Genomic DNA, 22,413 nt, shown 5'->3' on the forward strand with positions numbered 1-22,413 from the left:
TAACAAAGACCCCCAAGCCTGCCCTGGCTGTATGCCTATTATGCCGTGCCAGAGGCATGGCATAATAGATTGCCTGTCAGTTTTACACTGACAGGCAATAATGCATTGGTATACTAAGTATACCAAAGCATTATATATGCGATCAGCAGATAGCATAGTGAAGTCCCCTGGTGGGACTAAAAAAAAAAATTTAAATCAGTTAAATAAGGTTTGTGAAAAAAAAAAAAAAAAACAATTTGCCCAAAAAGTTGTTTGATTTAGTAAAAGTGTCAAAACAAATCACACATACACAAATATGGTATCCCCGCGATCGTAACAACTTGACCAATAAAATGAACACATTAATTAAACCGCCGGATGAACGGCGTCCAAAAAAAACGCAAAAAACAACGGCAAAATTCTCTCTTTTCTCCCATTCCCCCCATAAAAAAATTAAATAAAAGTTAATCTATAAGTCCTATGTACCCCAAAATAGTACTAATGAAAACTACACATTGGCCGGCAAAAATCAAGCCCACATACGGCCACATCGACGGAAAAATAAAAAAATTACGTCTCTTGGAATGCGGCGATGCGAAAACAAGTAATTTTTTTCTAAAAGGCTTTTTATTGTGCAAACGTAGGAAAACATATAAAACCTCTACATATTTGGTATCCCCGTAATCGTGCCGACCCATAGAATAAAGTTAACATGTTATTTACGCTGCATAGTAAACTGCGTAAATTTATAACGTGAAAATCAATGCTGGAATAGCGGCTTATTTTCAATTCTCTCCTAAAATAAAGTTAATAAAAGTTAATCAATATATTATAAGCATCTAAAAATTGTACAATTACAAAATACAACTCGTCCCGCAAAAAACAAGCCCTTATATGGCTATGTCGACGGAATAAAAAAAAGTTACGACTCTTGGAATGCGATCGTGGGAAATCAAAAAATAATCCTTGATCATTAACGTGCAAAATGGCCCGGTCCTTAAGGGGTTAAAGTTTGAAAATAATTGTAAAAAAATAAGCTTTTTTACGTTTCAGCTATTTGTTTTTGGTAATAACATAGTTTTACCCTAAAATAGACCTTATATTTGTGATCGTCATTGTCTACCGTAAATTTCAATATATTACATGTCTATATTAGGGTAATTGGGTCCGGGCTAGCGTTACGACAATGATTGGTGGGAGGGGAACGTTTTTTTTGGGGTGGGTATTTTATGTGTCTTTATTAATAATTTATTTTTCACTTTACTTTACTTTTATTTTTTTATTACTATGGTCTGTCGCTCAAAGGCCAAAAAAGACCTTTGGGGAACTTTATATATTTTTTTTCTTTCTTTTACACCATTCTTTCCACTGTAACTGGAGCTGCACAGCAGCCCCAGTTACTGGGGAAATCAGTCCTCTCATAGTGACTATTGTCACTAATAGGGCTGTGCTGGGACTAGTTAGGGTATGTTCACACGATGAACAAAATGCGTCTGAAAATACGGAGCTGTTTTCAAGGGAAATCAGCCCCTGATTTTCAGACGTTTTTTGAGCAACTCGCGTATTTCGCTGCGTTTTTCGCGGCGTTTTTTACTGCCGTTTTTGGAGCCGTTTTCAATAGAGTCTATGAGAAAACAGCTCCAAAAACGTCCCAAGAAGTGTCCTGCACTTCTTTTGACGAGCCGTCATTTTACGCACCGTATTTTGACAGCGACGCGTAAAATGACAGCTCGTCTGCTCAGAACAAGCAATGGGCAGATGTTTGCCGACGTATTGGAGCCATCTTTTCAGGCGTAATTCGAGGCGTAAAACGCCTCCATTACGTCTGAAAAGAGGCCGTGTGCACATACCCTTAGACCCAGCAGCAGTCTGTCAATAACGGCACCCGGCGATCATGTGACCAGTCACATGAACACCGGGAGCAATAGAGACAGCGGCGCGGCTGCTGCCTCTATTCCTATACACAGCGTTCATTGAGCGCTGTGTACAAGTGATCAGAGAAGGCAGAAGCAGAGAAAGCTGCTTCTATCCTCTCCTCAGGGTCCCCGGCAGTCACTGACAGCCGGAGACCCGACATTCAGCTGCCCGAGCGCTCGGGCAGCAAGTTAAAAACCGAACTGTAAAAAGTCTATGGCTCGGGTTTTAAGGCCCTGACCGCTGGCCGTAAAAACACAGCCAGCGGTCGGGAACCAGTTAAGGTTACCGAAGTGTCTTGAGAGTGAATAGACATCGCTTCCAGCCAGGATGCGATGTCTATTCACCATCCCGACCCTTTGGTAAAGTTTGTATGGCACTTAATGACAGCAAGCCCCTGAGGTACCAGCGTACAGTGGAAGCCCCCAAGAAGTGACCCCATTTTGGAAACTACACAAAGGCATTTATCATTTGCCTGGACATATGACAGGGCTCAGAAAGTGAAGATCACATATGAGGCCTATTTTGCTGGGCTCTGAGGTAAAATAGTAAAACAAACCCCCAAGTAGTGACCCCTATTTTGACCCCATAGGGTCATTTTGACCCCACAGGTGGGTTTTTTTTTCATTAGAAATGAATGTGCAGTGGATGGTGCGAAGTGAAAATTGCAATTTTCCACTGATATGCCAATTTAGTGCTTAAAATGTTGTGCCCAGTTTGTGCCACTGAAGACAAATATCTCATAAACCGTTAAGCGGGTTCTCCCGGGTATGGCGATGCCATATATGTGGACGTAAACTGCTGTTTGTCCATGCTATAGGGCTCAGAAGAGAGGGAGTGCCATTTGGCTTTAGGAGCCCAGATTGTTTGGTGTTTTACTGGTAATTCAGTTTATAATGTGGGGGCATATGTAAATTGGGCAGAATACATCAGGGCATAAGAAGGTGGTATAGTAATGTGATAAATAAATAATAATCCGCGGATGTGTGGCCGGTGTCGCACTGACAAATGGTGCCCAATCTTATCCGCTTTTGGACACTGCACATTTTGTGTCGCCATATTCTGAGAGCCAGAACTTTTTTATTTTTTTCTCCAACGGAGCTGTGTTTGTTGCGGGATAATCTGTTGTTTTTATTGAAGTCAATGGGTGCGTGAAAATCACGTGCAGCACACGGAAGCAGTGAGTGATTCGCGCAACAGTAGATAAAGAAATGAAGGAAAAAATAAAAGCACTTCCTTCATTTATTTTTCTAAACATCAAAACCGCGTGTCGTATGGATGGCATATGCGTGAAAATCACGCAGACACCCAGCACATACTGATGACACACGCAACTGCAACACGCAAAAAACGCACCCGTTCGTGTGAATAAGGCCTAATACTGTGGGTCGATATGATTATAGTTTTTTTATGTTTGGCAGCCTTTGCAAAATAAAATCACTACTTTTTTTAAATAATACATTTTTTTGTGTCACCATATTCTGAGAGCCATAACCTTTTTATTTTTCAGTCAAAAAAGCTGTGTAAGGGCTTGTTTTTTGCGGGACGGGTTGTAGTTTTTATTAGTACTATGTTGGGGTACATGCGACTATTGATCACTTTTTATTCTATGTTCTGTGAGTGGTGGTGACAAAAAAAAAAAATGCGATTCTGGCATAGTTTTTTTTGTTTTTTTGCAATGTTCACCGTGCGGGAAAAATAACATTATAATTTTATACTTTGGGTCGTTACGAATGCGGTGATACCAAATATGTGTACTCTTTTTTAACGTTTTCATTTTTTTCATATAATAAAATAGTATTATAGGAAAAAAGGGAGTGTTTGTTTTTTTAAATTATAACTTTTATTTTTATACTTTTGTACAATATTTTTATTAACTTTTTAAACTTTTTTTTTTACCATTAGGGGACTTGAAGGCCTGCACCTCTGATCTTTATTCTAATATATTGCACTGCCCATGTTGTGCAATGCATTAGAGCTGTCACTCATACACTAACAGCAAACATATTAGGCTCTGCCTAATATTTGACCTACAGCGTGTTTTTTTAAATCGCTGCATGTCAATTTATGCTGTATAATCGCTCCTTTTCTGTTGCAAGTTTTCAGGAGATAAAACCTGCAACAAAGAGGTAAAATTCTGCCGCAAAAATCGCAAGTGTATAAAAAAAATAAATAAACTTTTTTTTATCTAAAATTAATAAAAAAACTAATACTGCCATAGTCCTAGCGATGAGATCCTCTTTTCTGAGCGCAGCCCGGCCTCCAATTACAGACAAATTCTACAGTCGTGTACATGGTGCCTTACGGTGGATTTTCACATATCGTTTTTGCATATTTTTCATGCCACTTTTTGCGGGGGTGGGGGGGTTAATGCGCATTTTAGTGCAGCCAGATGTTACGTTAAAGTCTATAGTAAAACATCAAATGCACTACACATAACTGCGGTTTAGTTTGTGGGGTTTTTAACCCCTTCCCGACATTTGTCGTAAGTATACGACATGGAAAGCCAGTGCTTCCCGCAAAATGTCGTACTTACGACAAATGCATGGCACTGGCTCAGAAGCTGAGTCGGTGCCATCATCCCCGGATGTCAGCTGTATCTTACAGCTGACATCCTGCTGTAACGGCGGGGACCGAAGTTAGCTTCGATCCCCGCCATTAACACCTTAAATGCAGCCGTCAAAAGCGATCGCTACATTTAAGGTGTTTGCAGCTCATCGACACCCCAGCAATGAAATCGCCGGAGTGTCGTGGCTGCAATGGCAACCGGAGGCTTAATACTGGCCTCCCGGTGTGCCTAACACTAAAAACTTCCAGCCCCCGCCCAGAGGCGGGGCCTGAAAGGCTTCCTTAGCCGCCAGCAAGATGAGGAGATGAGCCAGTGTCATCAGCGGTGGATATCAGCTGTATGTTACAGCTGACATCCACTTGTAATGGCAGGAACCGGAGCTAGCTCCTATCCCTGCCATTAACCCCTCAGATGCAGGGATCGGATGCAATCGCTGCAACTTTGTGGTTGCTAGCAGATCGGCAGCTGTGCCCTGCAATCGCACGACTGCCGACTGCTATTATGACACCAGGAGACCTAACAATGGCCTTTTGTTTGCCATTACAGAAGCCGATTAGATCTCGCTCGGAGGCGAAGCCTAATCGGCTTGCTGTCAGTGAATGACTGACAGATCTAATACATTGCACTACGTAGGTAGTGCAATGTGTTAGAAAATAAATCTGACTGTTGGACCTTCAAGTCCCCTAGTGGGACTAAAGTAAAGTGTAAAAAAAAGGGGGGAAAAAGTTGTACAAAATATAATAAAAGTTTTAAGTAATAAAATAAAACACAATCACCCTTTTTCCCTTATCAAGTCCTTTATTATTGAAAAAAATAAATAAACCATGCATATTTGGTATCGCCGCGACCGTAATGGCCTAAACTATAAAAATATTATGTTATTTATTCCACGCGGTGAACGGCGTAAAAAAAACCCTAAAAAATAATGCCAGAATTTCTGTTTTTTTGGTCACTTTGCCCTACAAAAATTGAAATAAAAAGTGATCAAGAAGTCGCATGTATCTAAAAATGGTACCTATAAAAACTATAGCTCGTCTCGCAAAAAACAAGCCCACATACAGCTCCGTCGATTAAAAAGTTATGGTTCTCACAACATGGCGACAGAAAAAATACATTCTTTTTACAAAAGTAGTTTTATTGTGCAAAAAGTTGTAAAATATAAAAAAGTTAAGTATTGCCGGAATCGTACTGACCCGCAGAATAACGTTAAAATGTAATTTATAGCGCATGATGAACGCTGTATAAAAAAACCCTAAAAAAATCTATGCCAGAATTGCTGTTTTTTGGTGATCAAAAAGTCACATGTACCCCAAAATGCTACCAATAATAGCTACAGCTCGTCCCGCAAAAAAAAAAAAATCATACCACTACGTCTATGAAAAAATAAAATTAGTTAAGGCTTCCATAAGTCAGGGAATAAAAAATATGCAGTTGTGCAGATCAGAGGGGAACATTTAGTCTGTTTCAAGAGGCGATGTATCGGGTCCCTAAAATGGGAACCAGGAAGGGGGGGCCCAAACATATCTGCTAGAAGCGAGGGCGCCAGTATTATACCAGGGTAACACTTGCTAGCAAAATTCCCCATACTGCAAAGGTGCGGAGTGTGGACCAAAAGGGGGATAAGTAAAGACACCGTTTATCAGTGCGTCACCGGCCAGTGCAGAAATGATTGCTTCACACCGTAATACAAATCTATGGATTATTTTATTGTATACCCCATTATTATACCACCTGACTATGCCCCTGGTGTACTCTGCCCGGCTCACATGTGTCCCCACATTATAAACGGAAACACCAGCAATACTCAAACAAAACTACTACCAAGCAAAATCTACGCTTCAAAAGCTTAATGGCACTCCCACCCATCTGAGCCCTGCAGCGTGCCCAAACAGTAGTTTACTTCCACATATATGGCACCGCCATACCTGGGAGAACCCTTTTAACAATTTTTGGGGTGTGTGTCAACAGTGGCATAAGCTGGGCACGACATACTTGCCACTGAATTGGCAATTCTGGGGAAAGATTTTTAATTTTTACTTTGCACCATACGAATCGCATTTATTTATGGAAAATGCTCACTACACCCCTTAATAAATGCCTTGAGGGGTGTAGTTTCTAATATGGGGTCACTTCTGGGGAGTTTCTTTTATTATTTCCCATCTGAGCCTCTGCAATTGTGAACCAATTCTGTGTAAATTGCCAAATTAGGCCTCAATTTCGCATGGTGTTCTCTCCTGAGCCCTGTCAAATGTCCAGGCAAAAGATTAGGGCCCCATGTAGGGTGATTCTAAAACCGGGAAACACAGCATAATAATTAGAGAGCTGTCTTATTATGGTGGTGTAATGACAGGGATAGGGAAACACAAGTGAGCCCTAATCTACCCGCCACTCAGACCCTGCCTACTTGCAACGGCCCGCCCTAGGCGACGGGGTACAACTGGGCGACGGTCCCTACACTCAATAAGTGCACGACAGACAACAGACAAGGAAACACAGAACAAAGGGAAACAGGGCAGTTGCCCACGGCAACACCGTGAGCAACAAGAGTAGTAAACGAGCCGAGTCAAACCAGGAGAGTACGAGGTGCCAAACGTAGAGCAGGAGAGTAGTGAACAAGCCGAGTCAAACCAGGCTTTTGAGGACATTACCGCCCGCTTACCCTCACATCAGGACTATTCTTCTGGACTATTTTAATTGAATACTATTAAACTTGGAAACCTGCTTCCATTTTAACTACTTCATACAGCGCTGGAACAACTCCTTTCTCTTCCTCTCAAACCAGGAGTGTACGAGGTACCAAACGCAGAGCAGAAGAGTAGTCAGTAAGCCAGGGTCAATACGAAGCAGGGACAAGTAGATCAAGAAGCTGCAGCAGGGCCAGGAAACCAACAGAGAAGAAATCACAAGCATGGAGGAACAGGAAAGGCAGGTATAAATAGACAGAGGGCGGGAGCTAGCTCCGTCTGGCCAGGCTGTGATAGGCTCTCCCACTCCTAAACCTGCCATCCTGAGTGGTGGAAGATGGAGTCAGTCTCACAGACATAGAAGCAGGTGCAGACTGATTACCTATGGGCGTGGATACAGAAGCTGTGCCTGGCAGATCCTTAACAGCTGGCACAAGCTGGGCACCACATATTGGCATATCTATTGAAAAATCCCATTTCACTCTGCAATATCGAGTGCACACTAATTTATGCAAAACACCTGCAGGGTTAACATGCTCACTACACCCCTAGGTGAATACCTTGAGGGGTGTCGTTTCCAAAATGGGGGTCACTTTTGGGGGGTTTCCGCTGTTTTGGTCCCACATGGGTTTTGCAAATTCTACATAGCGAACAGAAACCAATCCAGCAAAATCTGTACTCCGAAAGCCAAATGGCGCTCCTTTCCATCTGAGCCCTGCCGTGTGCCCAAACAGCAGCTTATTACCACATATGGCATATTGCCATACTCGGGAGAAATTGCTTAACAAATGTTGGGGTTCTTTTTCTGCTTTATTTTTTGAGAAAATGAAAAATGTTGCGCTAAAGCTACGTCTTATTGAAAAAAAAAATATTTTTATTTTCACTACCCAATTCAAGCAAAATCTATGAAACACCTGTGGGGTCAAAATGCTCACTACACCCCTAGATTAATTCCTCAAGGGGTGTAGTATCACAAATGGAGTCCCTTTTGGGTAGTTTCCACTGTACTGGTACCTTAGGGGCTTTGCAAAAGCGACATGGTGTCAAGAAACCAATCGAGCAAAATCTGTGCTCCAAAAGCCAAATGCCACTCCCTCTCTTCTGTTCCTTGCCATGTGCCCAAACAGCAGTTTATGACCATATATGGGGTATTTCCGTACTCCAGAGAAGTTACTTTACAAAAGTTGGGGTTCTTTTTTTCCTTTGTTGAGAAAATGAACAATTTTGAGCTAAAGCTACGTCTTATTGAAGAAAAAGGATTGTTTTTATTTTCACTGCCCAATTCTAATAAATTCTATGAAACACCTTTGGGGTCAAAATGCTCACTACACCCCTATATGAATTCCCCAAGGGGTGTAGTTTCCTAAATGCAGTCACTTTTTGGGCGTTTTCATTGTTTTGTCCTCTCAGGGGCTCTGCAAATGTGACATGGCCTCCGCAAACCATTCCGGCTAAAATTGAGCTCCAAAAGCCAAATGGTGCTCTTTCCCTTCTAAGCCCTGCCGTGTGTCCAAACAGCCGTTTATTACCACAAGTGGGGTACTGTTTTACTCGGGAGAAATTGCTTTACAAATTTAGCGGTGCTTTTTCTCCTTTAGTCCTTGTGGAAATTAGAAAAAATTAGCTAAACCTACATTTTCTTTGAAAGAATGTAGATTTTCATTTTTACGGCCTACTTCCAATAATTTCTGCAAAAACCTGCGGCATCAAAATGCTCACTATACCCCTAGGGCTTTGCAAATGCGACATGGCCTCCGAAAACCATTCCTGCTAAATTTGAGCTCCAAAAGCGAAATGGTGCACTTTCCGTTCTAAGCCCTGCCATGTGTCCAAACAGGCATTTATGGGGTATTGGGGTATTGTTTTACTCGGGAGAAATTGCTTTACAAATTTTACCCCTCGATAATTTCCTTAAGGTGTGTAGTTTCCCAAATGGGGTCACTTTTGGGGGATTTCCACTGTTTTGGCACCGCAAGACCTCATCAAACCCGACATGGTGCCTAAAATATATTCTAATAAAAAGAAGGCCCCAAAATCCTCTAGCTGCTCCTTTGCTTCTGAGTACGGTGCTTCAGTCCATTACCACACTAGGCAGACAAAAGATGAACAGAGGCAGCACTTCCAAAAGGCATCAGCAGTTTATTCACCCGCGCAACGTTTCAGTCCAGCAGGACTTTTTTCACGCTTGGCACTTCTTTCAGACGTAATTTGAGCCGTACTTCATTGAACTCAATGAAGCACAGCTCAAAATTTACGGCTGTCAGAGAAGCCTCGCAAAATGCGAGGAGGAGCATTTACGTCTGAAACGAGGCAGCTGTTTTCTCCTGAAAACAGTCTGTCTTTTCAGACGTAAATGCCTGCTATCGTGTGCACATACCCTAAGGGTTTAAGAGTATTTTGGCACTGTTTTTGACATGGAAACCACATCAGAAACTGCGCCTAAAAACGCCAGAAATCGCCTCCCATTCATTTCAATGGGAGGCGGAGTTTTTTTTTCCCACGAGCGGTAAAAAAGTCTCGCAGGAAGAAGCGACATGCCCTTTCTTCAGGCGTTTCCGTCTCATTAAATGGAAGGCAGAGATCGCGTTTTTCGTGGCAGATTTTTCTGCCTGCAAAACCTCTGTGAACAGGGCCTTAATTTCCGCAAAAATTCTGTGTGACATGGACGTCTTATAAAAGTTTTGAAAAAACTATTCAGTGCAGAAAAGTAGTGAACTATATTGCGTGCAGCCTGTGAAGTTCACTAGCTTCCCTGTCTTAATCAAAGTACACTGTATTCTCCCAAGGCTACACTGTAATTACATACTGGCGGTATGTCAATATTAGTAAATGTGTCCCATTATTTTCCGGCTTTCTTATCGTTTTGTTGTTGTTTTTTTACTGTTAGGCTGGGTTCACACGTAGCGTAAGTACTGTGGATTTTCCGCAACAGATTTTGTAGCGGAAAATCCGCAGCATGAGGGCTTATTTAGAGAAACGTGATATACGTCCATGCAACGTGCGTGGTTTTCACGCACCTCGCACGGACCTATGTTAGTCTATGGAGCCATGCAGACTGTCCGTGAGTTTCACGCAGCGTGTGTTCGCTGCGTAAAACTCACGACATGTCCTATATTTTTGCGTTCGCGCATCACGCACCCATTGAAGTAAATGGGTGCGTGAAAATCACGCGCAGCACACGGAAGCACTTCCGTGTGACGCGCGGGATTCGCGCAACTGCAGTTAAAAGTATGTCTGAAAACAGGAAAGCACCACGTGCTTTTCTGTTTACAAACATACAAACGGAGTGTCATAATGATGGCGGCTGCGCGAAAATACGGGGCTGACAAACGCTGCGTTTTTTGCGCGCGCAAAACGCACCCGCTCGTGTAAATCTGGCCTAATACAGTAGCAGCAAAGTGAATGAGATTTGGTGCAGTTTATTAATCCACAGCAAGTCAATCATATTTTTTGTTGCGGGTTTTCTCCATTGAATTCAAGGGGGGTAAAACCCCCAACAAATAGCAGATGTTGCGATTTTTGCAGCAGAAAAGCTGCGATTGAGCCGAAAAAATCGGAACTCAGAAAAAAAATAAATTATACTTACCCAGAATTATGTGCTTCTTTGTCCATGCTGCCTCCCGGGATTACGTTTCATCCCATGTGACCGCTGCAGCCAATTACAGGCTGCAGTGTTCACAAGGGATGAAACGTTATCCCAGGTCAGTTTGCAGGACATCAGCGAGTAAGTATGGGCGTTTCTTTTTCCCCTTCTGTTTTCCACAGCGCATTCGCCCTGTGTGAACATACCCTTAAAGGGAAGGTGTCATGAATTTTTAATTTTTTTTATCATATTGCTTTTAATATCATATTAACATAAATGTTTTTGTTTATTTGTGTTCTCATGTTCTACTTTTTACTGTGTTCTTACTTTTACTTCTCTATGGGGCCTGCCATTTTTTTTTCATCTCTGTATGTGTCGATTAACGACACATACAGAGATGCTATATGGCACATACAACCCCATAGAAAATACAAACGGGAGCCGTTCCATTCTCAGAAGCGTACGCCATGTGTGTGGGAATGGCGCAAGCGCCGCTGACACAGAGACCAAAATGAAGCTCATTCGCAGAGCGAAATCCGGCACCATTTTCATGTGGACCGGAAGCCACTGCCGGACAGTCAGATGACGACTTCCGGCCACGGCTTCCGGCCATATGTTCAGGCGCAAGGGATAGGAGCGTAGACCAGCGGAGGCGGCAGGTAATTTATGTTCGTGTATGTGATGTGTGTATTATGTTCGTGTGATATTTTCTGCTGAGCCCTGTATCTAGTCCTCCAAAACTGTGCAGTCGCTCAGAAAATGGCGGCACACAGTGTAGGAGGTTTGAAGATTCAAACCCTTCCTTCTCCTGCCACTAGCCAGAAGAAGGGAGGGGGGATTGTGTGAGGACATTGACCATGCTGCAATTTTGGGAACTGCTCCTTCTAGTGCCCAGCACATGGAAATGTTATAAATTAGAATCTAATTTATAATATTTCCTGACTTGTGAAAAAATTACAAAAATTAAAACAATGTGTAATCACTTAAATAATAATTTTTTAACTGAAAAAATATTCTAGCGACACATTCCCTTTAAAATTTACTTATGACCCTTGTGCGAACTCGACTTCTTAAAGGGAATATGTCGCTAGAAAATTTATTTTTTTATTTTTAGTTAAACAGTTAGTGTATACATAATTAAACATTGTTCTAATTTTTTTAATTTTTTCACGAGTCAGGAAATATTATAAATTAGATTCTAATTTATAATATTTCCCAGTGCTGGTCACTAGATGGAGCAATTCACAAAATTGCAGCATTGGCATGTGGTAAAGCAACCACATTGCTTTATGCTGAAAAATTTGAGAATATACACTCGCTCTAGTGAGCTCACAGAATCCCCCCTCCCTTATCCTGGCTAGTGCCAGGAGAAAGGAGGGGATTGAACGGTCAAAAGTCCTACACTGTGTGCCGCCATTTTTTGAGCTAACACACAGTGTAGTAGGTTTACATACAGTAGTAATCACACACTAAAACACGTACATACACAGAAATAACTTACCTGCTCCTGCCGCCGCCACTCCCTCCGGCCCGTCCGCTCCGTCTGCTCCCTCCGCTCCAAGTGCTTGCTTCAGAACACAAGTCCGGAAGCCGCGACCGGAAGTAGTCATCTTACTGTCCGGCCGCGGCTTCCGGTCCACAAGAAAATGGCGCCGGATGTCGCTCGGCCGAAGACCTTCAATTTGGACTGTGTGGGAGCGGCGCATTCGCCATTCCCACACAGACGGCGTACAGCATAGTGGATGGAACGGGTCCCGTTCGCATTCACTATGGGGATGTATGTGCCGTATTCCATGTCTGTATGTGTCGTTAATCGACACATACAGAGATGGAAAAAAAAATGGCAGCCCCCATAGACAAGAAAAAGTTAAAAAATAAAAAAAAGTAAAACACAAACACACAAATAAATAAAACATTTTTTATTAAAACACTAAAAGCAAATTGATATAAAAAATATTTTTTTCGCGACACTCGTCCTTTAACCAGTGCAAATACTGTCCAAATTGTAACAGATAACTTAAAGGGTATGTTCACACGCACTAATTACGGACGTAATTCGGGCGTTTTTGCCCCGAATTACGTCCGAAAATAGCGCCTCAATAGCGTTGACACACATCTGCCCATTGAAAGCAATGGGCAGACGTTTGTCTGTTCACACGAGGCGTAATTTACGCGCCGCTGTCAAATGACGGCACATAAATAGACGCCCGCGTCAAAGAAGTGACCTGTCACTTCTTTGGCCGTAATTGGAGCCGTTATTCATTGACTCCAATGAATAGCAGCGCCAATTATGTCCGTATTGGACGCGGCGTTCAAGCGCCTGCACATGCCGTTACGGCTGAAATTACGGTGATGTTTTCAGGCGGAAACATCCCCGTAATTTCAGCTGTTACGGACGCTGCCGTGTGAACATACCCAAAGAATATGTACACCATTAAAAACGTTTTCGTTTTTTGTTAACCCCTTCAGGACCCAGCCTGTTTTGGCCTTCAGGACCTAGCCGATTTTTTCAAATCTGACATGTGGTAATAACGTTGGAATGCTTTTACCTATCCAAGCAATTCTGAGATTGTTTTCTCGTGACATGTTGTACTTTATGTAGTGAAAAAATTTTGTCGATAATTTTGGTATTTATTTCTGAAAAACACAATTTAGAAAAAATTTGCAAAAATTAGCATTTTTCTAAATTTAAACGTATCTGCTTGTAAAACAGATAGTAATACCACACAAAATAGTTACTAGTTAACATTTCCCATATGTCTACTTTATGTTTGCATAGTTTTTTGAACGTTCTTTTATTTTTCTAGGACGTTACAAGGCTTCGAACTTTAGCAGCAATTTCTCTTATTTTAAAGAAAATTTCAAAAGGCTATTTTTTCAGGGACCAGTTCAGTCTGAGGTGGCTTTGAGGGCCCTATATATTAGAAAATCCCCAGAATTCGACCCATTTTGAAAACTGCATTCACAAAGTGTTTTAACCCTTTAGGCGTTTCACAGGAATTAAAGCAAAGTAGAGGTGAAATGTACAAATTTAATTTTTTTTGCATAAATTAATTTCGAATACATTTTTTTTTTGTAACAAAGAAGGTTTTACCAGAGAAATGCAACTCAATATTTATTGCCCAGATTCTGCAGTTTTTAGAAATATCCCACATGTGGCCCTAGTGTGCTGACGGACTGAAGCACCGGCCTCATAAACAAAGGAGCACCTAGTGGATTTTGGGCCTCCTTTTTTTTAGACTATATTTTAGGCACCTTGTCAGGTTTGAAGAGGTCTTGTGGTGCCAAAACAGTGGAAACAACGCAAAAGTTACCCCATTTTGGAAACTACACCCCTCAAGGAATTTATCTAGGTGTATAGTTAGCATTTTAACCACACAAGTTTTTCGCTAAATTTATTAGAATTAGTCTGTAAAAATGAAAATCTACTTTTTTCTGAAAAAACATAGAAATTTTTAATATTTACAAGAAATAAAAAAAGAAAATGCACCCCAACATATGTAAAGCAATGTCTCTCGATTACGGTAATATCCCATATGATTGAACCCACAGCAAGGCTCAGAAGGGAAGGAGCACCATTTGGATTTTGGAGCATGGATTTTGCTGGATTGGTTTTCGGTTCCATGTCGCGTTTGCAACCCCCTGGAGGGACCAAAACAGGGGAAACCCTCCAAAAGTGACCCCATTTTGGAAACTACACCTATCAAGGAATTTTTCTAGGGGTATAGTTAGCATTTTTACCACACAGGTTTTTCTCTAAATATATTGGAATTAGTCTGTAAAAATTAAAATCTACTTTTTTTCTGAAAAAACATAGAAATTTTTAATATTTACGAGGAATAATGAAGAAAATCACCCCAACATTTGTAAAGCAATGTCTCCTGATTACAGCAATATCCCATATGTGGTAATAAACTGCTGATTGGACCCACAGCAGGGCTCAGAAGGGAAGGAGTGCCATTTGGATTTTGGAGCACGGATTTTGCTGGATTGGTTTTCGGTTCCATGTCGCGTTTGCAACGCCCTGGAGAGACCAAAACAGGGGAAACCCCCCAAAAGTGACCCCATTTTGGAAACGACACCTCTCAAGGAATTTATCTAGGGGTATAGTTAGCATTTTGACCACACAGGTTTTTTGCATAATTTAGTGGAATTAGGCAGTGAAAATGAAAATCAACTTTTTTTCTGAAAAAGCATAGAAATTTTAAATTTTTACAAGGAATAAAGGAAAAAAAGAACCACAACATTTGTAAAGCATTTTCTCCTGATTACGGAAATACCCCATATGTGGTAATAAACTGCTGATTGGACCCATGGCAGCGCTCAGAAGGGAAGTAGCGCCATTTGGATTTTGGAGCACGGATTTTGCTGGATTGTTTTTCAGTGCCGCCTTTGCAACGCCCTGGAGAGACCAAAACAGTGGAAGCCCTCCAAGTTACCCCATTTAGACTTCACGGGTCTTTTGCAGAATTTATTAGAATTAGGCGGAGAAAATTAATATCACAATTTTTTTCCACTAAAATGTTTAATTTTCTTATTTTCACAAGGGATAAAGGAGAAATAAACAACCAATTTTTGTAAAGTTATTTCTCCCGGGTACGGAAATACCCCACATGTGGTCATACATTTTTTTCATTAGAAATGAATTAACCCTTTCAGGACTGATCCATTTTTTGCTTTCTTATTTTCGTTTTTCACTGCCCGCCTTCCAAGAGCCATAACTTTTTTATTTTTCTGTCAGTAGAGGGATGTGAGAGCTTATTTCTTGCGGGAGGAATTGTAGTTTCTATTGATATCATTTAAAGTGCCATAAAATGTACTGGGAAAATGAAAAAAAATAGGAAAATATAGGAATATAGGAAAAAAATCTGATTCCATTTTTTGGGGTTTTCGTTTTTACAGCTTTCGCCGTGCGGTAAAAACGAAAACTACAGCGATTTTGGCAGTTTAAATTATTTAAGTTTTTTACGGTGTTCACCGTGCGAGTTAAATAATGGTATATTGTAATAGTTCGGCCTTTTACGGACGTAGCGATATCAATTCTGTTAATTTTTTTACATTACTTTTGAAAAAAATGGGAAAAAGGTTTTTTTTTTAACTTTTTTTTCTTTCTCACTACTAATAACTTTAATTCTTCTACACATTTTATTAGTCCCCTTAGGGGACTTGTACCAGCGATCATTGGATCGCGGGTACAATATGCTGCGATACTAATGTATTGCAGTATATTGTTATTTTTACAGACTCCTGTAACAGCGCGATCGCTGTTCCTGTCCGTTAGTCCTGGGTGTCAGCTGACACCCGCAGCATATGGAGCTGGCTCAGCACGTGAGCCCGCTCCATACATCACCCCCCCGCACCATGACGTGCTATTAAGTCATAGTGCTCAAAGGGGTAATGCACAGCGGATGGTGTGAATATTACAATTTTGCACTGATGTGCCATTTTAGTGCATAATATGTTGTGCCCAGTTTGTGCCACTGAAGACAAATACCTCATAAAACGTTAAGCGTGTTCTCCCGGGTATGGCGATGCCATATACGTTGGCGCACACTGTTGTTTGGGCACACTGCAGGGGTCAGAAGGGAGGGAGCTCCATTTTGATTTTGGAGCGCAGATTTTGCTTTGTAATAGTTCTGTTTGGGGTTTTACTGGTGTTTCAGTTTATAATGTGGGGGCATATGTAATCTGTGCGGAGAACATCAGGGCATAATAAGAGGGTATAAAAATGCAGTAAATAAATAATAATTCATAGATATGTGGCCGGTGTCGCACTGATAAATGGTGTCGGATGTTACCCGCTTTTAGAAAACACTGCACATTTTGCATCGCCATATTCTGAGAGCCAGAAATTCTTTATTTTTTCACCACCGGGGCTGGGTGAGGGCTTATTCTTTGCGGGACAATCTGTACTTTTCATTGGTACTATTTTGGGGTACATGCGATTTTTTTGATCACTTTTTATTACATTTTTTGCAAGCAAGGTGACCAAAAACCATCAATTCTGACAATGATTTTTAGTTTATTTTTTGCGGCGTTCACCATGCACTATAAATGACCATTATATTTTATTCTGCGGGTCGGTACGATTACGGAAATACCATATGTATATAGGTTTTTTTTATGTTTTGCAGCGTTTGCGCAATAAAATCTCTTTTTTATAAAATAATTTATTTTCTGTCACCATATTCTGAGAGCCGTAACTTTTTTATTTTTCAGTCAAAAAAGCGGTGTAAGGGCTTGTTTTTTGCGGGACGGGTTGTAGTTTTTATCTGTATTATTTTCGGGTACATGCAACTTTTTGATCACTTTTTATTCTCTATTTTGTGAGGGGTGGTGACCAAAAAATAGCGATTCTGGTGTTGTTTTTTATAGATTTTTTTTGGCGTGTTCATTGTGCGGGAAAAATAACATTATAGTTTTATAGTTGGGGTCGTTACGAACGCGGTGATACCAGATATGTGTACTTTTTTTAACGTGTTCATTTTTTTCCTATAATGAAAGTCTTATTATAGGAAAAAAAGCATTCTTTGTTTATGTCACTTCTAACTTTTATTTTTACACTTTTTAAAAACATTTTTATTATCTTTTTTTTTACTTTTTTCACTTGTCCCACTAGTGGACACTTAGACTTGCAGCTCTGATCGCTGCTGGAGTACATTACACTACACACGTAGTGTAATGCACTCCAACTGTCATTGTGACGTGACAGTCACACTGACAGGAAGTCTCGGAGGAGCGGCAGGAGGCTGCTCCTCCGAGGCTTCCGTACATGGCAACCCGGAGGTCATTGTCTGACCTCCGATTGCCACGACAAGCATCGGTAGCCCCCACGATCACTTTGTGGGGGCTGCCGATGTGCTTCAAACCACTTAAATGCGGCGACGGCAATCCGTCGCCGCATTTATGGGGTTAATTGCCGAAATCAGCGGCGATGGTCCGCTGACCGGCAAGGCTGGAGTGTCAGCTGTCAGGGACAGCTGACCTCCCGGTTCCCGGACACTGTCCGTTAGGACAGTGTGCTCCGGGAACTACTCCGCAATAGTACGTCTGGATGCGGGAATTAACCCCTCTGCAGGACGTACTATTGCGGAGCAGTGCGGCAAGAGGTTAATAAAAATGTGTATCAATGTAATTGGTGAAACTTTGTGATTACATTTTATTAAAAATTATTTTTACTTTTTGAAATACAGATGCTTTGTATCCTGTAGACAGAGAAGCTGTATCGTGCTCTGAAACCGTAGCAGTCAGGCCAGTGGAATTGAGGGGTTCAGTGTCAGTGGATCCTGTGTGATCCACCTGTAATCGATCACATCTAAGTAATGAACTTAGATGTGATTAAAACCGCTTCCCGTCATAAACAACTTTCAGATTTTCATTTTCGTTTTTTCTTCCCCAGTTTCCAAAAGCCATAACTTTTTCATTTTTCCATCGATATAGTCCTATGAGGGCTTAATTTTTGCGGGACGAGTTGTAGTTTTTCGTAGCACCATTTATTGTGCCATATAATGTACTTGGAAACAGGAAAACAATTATTTGTGAGATAGAAAATGTAAAAAAACTGTGATTCCGCTATTGTTTTTTGCGCTTAGTTTTTTCGGAATTCACTGTGCAATTAAAACATGTTAACTTTATTCTGTGGGTCAACACGATTACGGCGATACCAAATATGTATAGTTCTTTCTATGTTTTACTACTTGTACAAGGAAAAAACTAAGTGTAAAAATTGTTACTTTGTGTCGCCAAATTCCGAGAGCCATAACGTTTTTATTTCTCCGTCGATTAAGTGGTATGAGGGCTTTTTTTTGCGGGATAAGCTGTGGTTTTTAATGCTACCATTTTTGGGGTACATGCGAGGTTTTGATCACTTTTTATTCCATTTGTGGGAGATGAGGTGACCAAAAAATAGCGATTCTGGCGTATACATTTTTTTTTTTACGGTGTACGGTTAAATAATGATATATGGTAATAGTTCCGATTTTTTGCGGCGATTCCAATTATGTTTATTTTATTTATTTTTTTACAATGCTCTAGGGGGAAAATAAGAAAATGGTTTTTTTTTAACTTTTAATATTTTTTATTTTTTTTTTACATAAAAAAACAGCTTTATTTTACAAATTTTTACTTTTTTTATTAGTCCCCTAGGGGACTTCAACCAGCGATCGTTGGATCACTTGCACTATATACTTCAATATTAATGTATTGCAGTATATTGTGATTCTGAGGCAGGGGCAGGGCTTAATAGGAGCACAAATATGGCAGACCTGGGGGTCTTCATTAGGCCCTAAGGCTGCCATAGCAACCATCGCCCGTGATTGCATTTTGGGGACGCGATGAGCTGCTAGAGGGGGTCGCCCCCCTCTTTCTAAGTATTTAAATGCCTGGGTCGCTGTTGACCACGGCATTTAACGGGTTAAACAAGCAGGCTCGCGCTCGAGCCGACACCCTACACGGTTATGACGTAACTGTATGTCATATGTCGGGAAGGGGTTAATAACAGCTCAATCCTTCATGTCAGAGACATACAGGACCCGCTTTCACTGAACCCGTCAGTTCCGCGGACCTGACAGATACAGGTTTCAGTGCACTGTACAGCTGCCATGTATACAGGATACAAGGCAGCTGTATCTTAAAAAGTAAAAGTAAGTTTTAATAAAATGTATTTAGAAAGTTGCACCAATAACACTGATAAATATTTTTATATATAAAATGCAGTGGTATTCAACATGTGGCCCCTTAGGTTTTGCAAAACTATAAGGCCTCATGCACACGGCTGTGCCCGTACTCACGGTCAGTGATTACTGGCCCATGCTGGCCACGGACAGCCACCTGCATTTTTGGCCTGTGCTCCCATATAAAGTATGGGAGCACGGTCTGTAAAAAGCAAAAGATGGGACATGTGCTATCTTTTGCGGAGGCTTTCTACGGCCGGACATCTTCCGGTAAATGAACGGGAAGGTGCCCGTGGACAATAGAAGTGAATAGACCTGTATTACGGACAAATTTTAGGGTTGTGTGCATGGGGCCTAAGTCCCACTATACCCAGGGAATGCAGGGAGTTGTAGTTTTGCCACAACTGGAGGGCCACAGGTTGGAGACCACTTTTCTCTATATTGTTACTAATCTGTATTGAATTAAAAAAATATCTAAATTAGACAACATCTGATTTCAAAAACTCCCCATGGAATGCAACTATATTCTTGCAATTTACAGTATTAGGCCTCATTTACACGAGCGTGTGCGTTTTGCGCGCGCAAAAAACGCTGCGTTTTGCGCGCGCAAAAGGCACTTGGCAGCTCCGTGTGTCATCCGTGTATGATGCGCGGCTGCGTGATTTTCACGCAGCCGCCATCATAGAGATGAGGCTAGTCGACGCCCGTCACTGTCCAAGGTGCTGAAAGAGCTAACTGATCGGCAGTAACTCTTTCAGCACCCTCGACAGTGAATGCCGAACACAATATACACCAACCTGTGAATAAAAAAAAAATTTCATACTTACCAAGAACTTCCTGCTTCCCCCAGTCCAGGCTCCCGGCCGTTGCCTTGGTGACGCGTCCCTCTCTTGTCATCCGGCCCCACCTCCCAGGATGACGCCGCAGTCCATGAGACCGCTGCAGCCTGTGATTGGCTGCAGCCTGTGCTTGGCCTGTGATTGGCTGCAGCCTGTGCTTGGCCTGTGATTGGCTGCAGCTGTCACTTGGACTAAACTGTCATCCCGGGAGGTCGGACCGGAGTTATCGGTAAGTCAGAACGTCTTTTTTTTTTTACAGGTTCATGGATTTTCGGAGCGGAAGTCACTGTCCATGGTGCTGAACCAGTTTAACGCTTTCAGCACCGTGGACAGTGACTGTCTCCTGACGTCGCGTACCCGAACATTTTTTACCGGTTTCGGTCAAAACGAGTTTGGCCGAACCCGGTGAAGTTCGGTGCGCTCATCTCGAATTTGACACTCCGTTTGGATGTTTGTAAACAGAAAAGCACGTGGTGCTTTTCTGTTTACATTCAGGAGTTTGACAGCTCTTGCGTGATTTTCGCGCATGCAACGCAGGACCGTCCGTGTGGCATGCGTTGTTTTCATGCACCCATTGAAGTCAATGGGTGCGTGTTGCGTGAAAAACGCAAGAATATAGAACATGTCGTGAGTTTTACGCAACGCACTCACGCAGCGCAAAATTCACGCATCGTCTAAACAGCCCCATAGACTATTATAGGTGCGTACGACACGCGTGAAAAGCACGCGCGTCGCACGCGCGTATAATACGCTCGTGTAAATGAGGCCTTAATGCATTGACTCTCCGGCTGTGCAATTCTTAGGCCTTATTCACCCGAACATGTCGATTTTGCACGAGTAAAAAACGCAGCATTTTTCCTGTCTTGCAGTTCCGTGTGGCATCCGTATATGGTGCGCTTCTGCATTTTTTACGTGTTTTTTACGTCAGCAAAAAAAATTGAAGGAGATGTTTTCTTTTTTCCTCATCATTTCTCATCATTCCTCATAATTTCTTTAGCAACTTATCCATGTGCTGTCCATGATTTTCACGCACCCATTGACTTCAATGGGTGCGTGATGTGCAAAAAACGCACAAGAATAGGACATGCAGTGAGTTTCACGCAGCAGACACACGCTGCGTGAAAAACACTGAATATCTGAATGGCTCCATTGACTTGCATAGGTCCGTGTGACGTCCGTTGTTTTACCATGCGTAAAACAGACGTGAAATACGCTCGTGTGAATAAGGCCTTATTACGATGCTACTTTTTACTCTTGTGTAACTTTTGCCCCGCGTCCTTCCTAGTTCAATACTTTCCTGTTTAATTGTTTTTTTGTTTGTTTGATTTACTCTGGGAAATAAAACTCCAAATAAATAATATTAAACCATTAATGAGGTGACATCTTACCTGCTTGTTCATAAATATGTAGATCAGTGGATTGCATACAGTACTGCTTTTGGCCAAAATTGAAGGTATAACACTTGCAACTGGAGAGACAATTCCAGGTTTTCCGAATGTAGCAAGCAGAGCCACCACTCCATAAGGCAGCCAGCAAATAAGGTAGCAGATGACAGTGGTGATCACCATTAACAGGACATGGTACTCTCTCTTTCGTGCTGTACTTTTTCTGATTTTTCCAACCTGGTTAAAACACAAAATTATACAGTGATAATGGCAACCTACCTTATGTTATATGTACATGACCGTATCTCATTTAACCTCTCAAGTACCAGCTTATTTTGGGCTTTCAGGATCGAGTAATTTCATTTTTCAATTTTCCATTGTCACAATCCACAAACATAACTTTTTCATTTTTCTGCTAATGTAACATATGATGGCTTGTTTTTGTGACACAAGTTGTATTTTTTATTTGCACCATTTTTGGGTACACTACGAGCCAGGCCCTCTCGTCCAACATCAATGTTTGATCTCACAAATGCTCTTCTGGATAAATAGTCAAAAACTCCCACAGATAGACTCCAAAATTTTGTAGAAAGCCTTCTCAGAAGAGTGGAAGCTGTTTTAGCTGCAATGGGGGGACCAACTCCATATTAATGGCTATAGATTAAGAATGGGATGACATAAAAGCCCCTGTAGGTGTCCCAATACTTTTGTCCATATAGTAAATATGCCACCACCGGGCTTCTACTGTTGATTGCGCGGGCACAGTTCCCTATATGTACGTCATGGAG

At 41.6% G+C, this 22,413-nt stretch overlaps 1 protein-coding gene across 1 annotated transcript in view; it reads right to left on the reverse strand.

Moving 5' to 3' along the window:
• Nucleotides 1-22,413, reverse strand: part of LOC142742671 (pinopsin-like) — a 303,151-nt gene that overhangs the window by 16,077 nt on the left and 264,661 nt on the right. Inside the window, exon 4 of the mRNA XM_075852674.1 lies at nucleotides 21,629-21,862. Coding sequence (XP_075708789.1) covers nucleotides 21,629-21,862 — 234 coding nt within the window. The remainder of the gene's footprint in view (nucleotides 1-21,628; nucleotides 21,863-22,413) is intronic.

The sequence above is a fragment of the Rhinoderma darwinii genome, chromosome 2, assembly GCF_050947455.1.
Source record: "Rhinoderma darwinii isolate aRhiDar2 chromosome 2, aRhiDar2.hap1, whole genome shotgun sequence".
Lineage (NCBI taxonomy): Eukaryota > Metazoa > Chordata > Amphibia > Anura > Rhinodermatidae > Rhinoderma > Rhinoderma darwinii.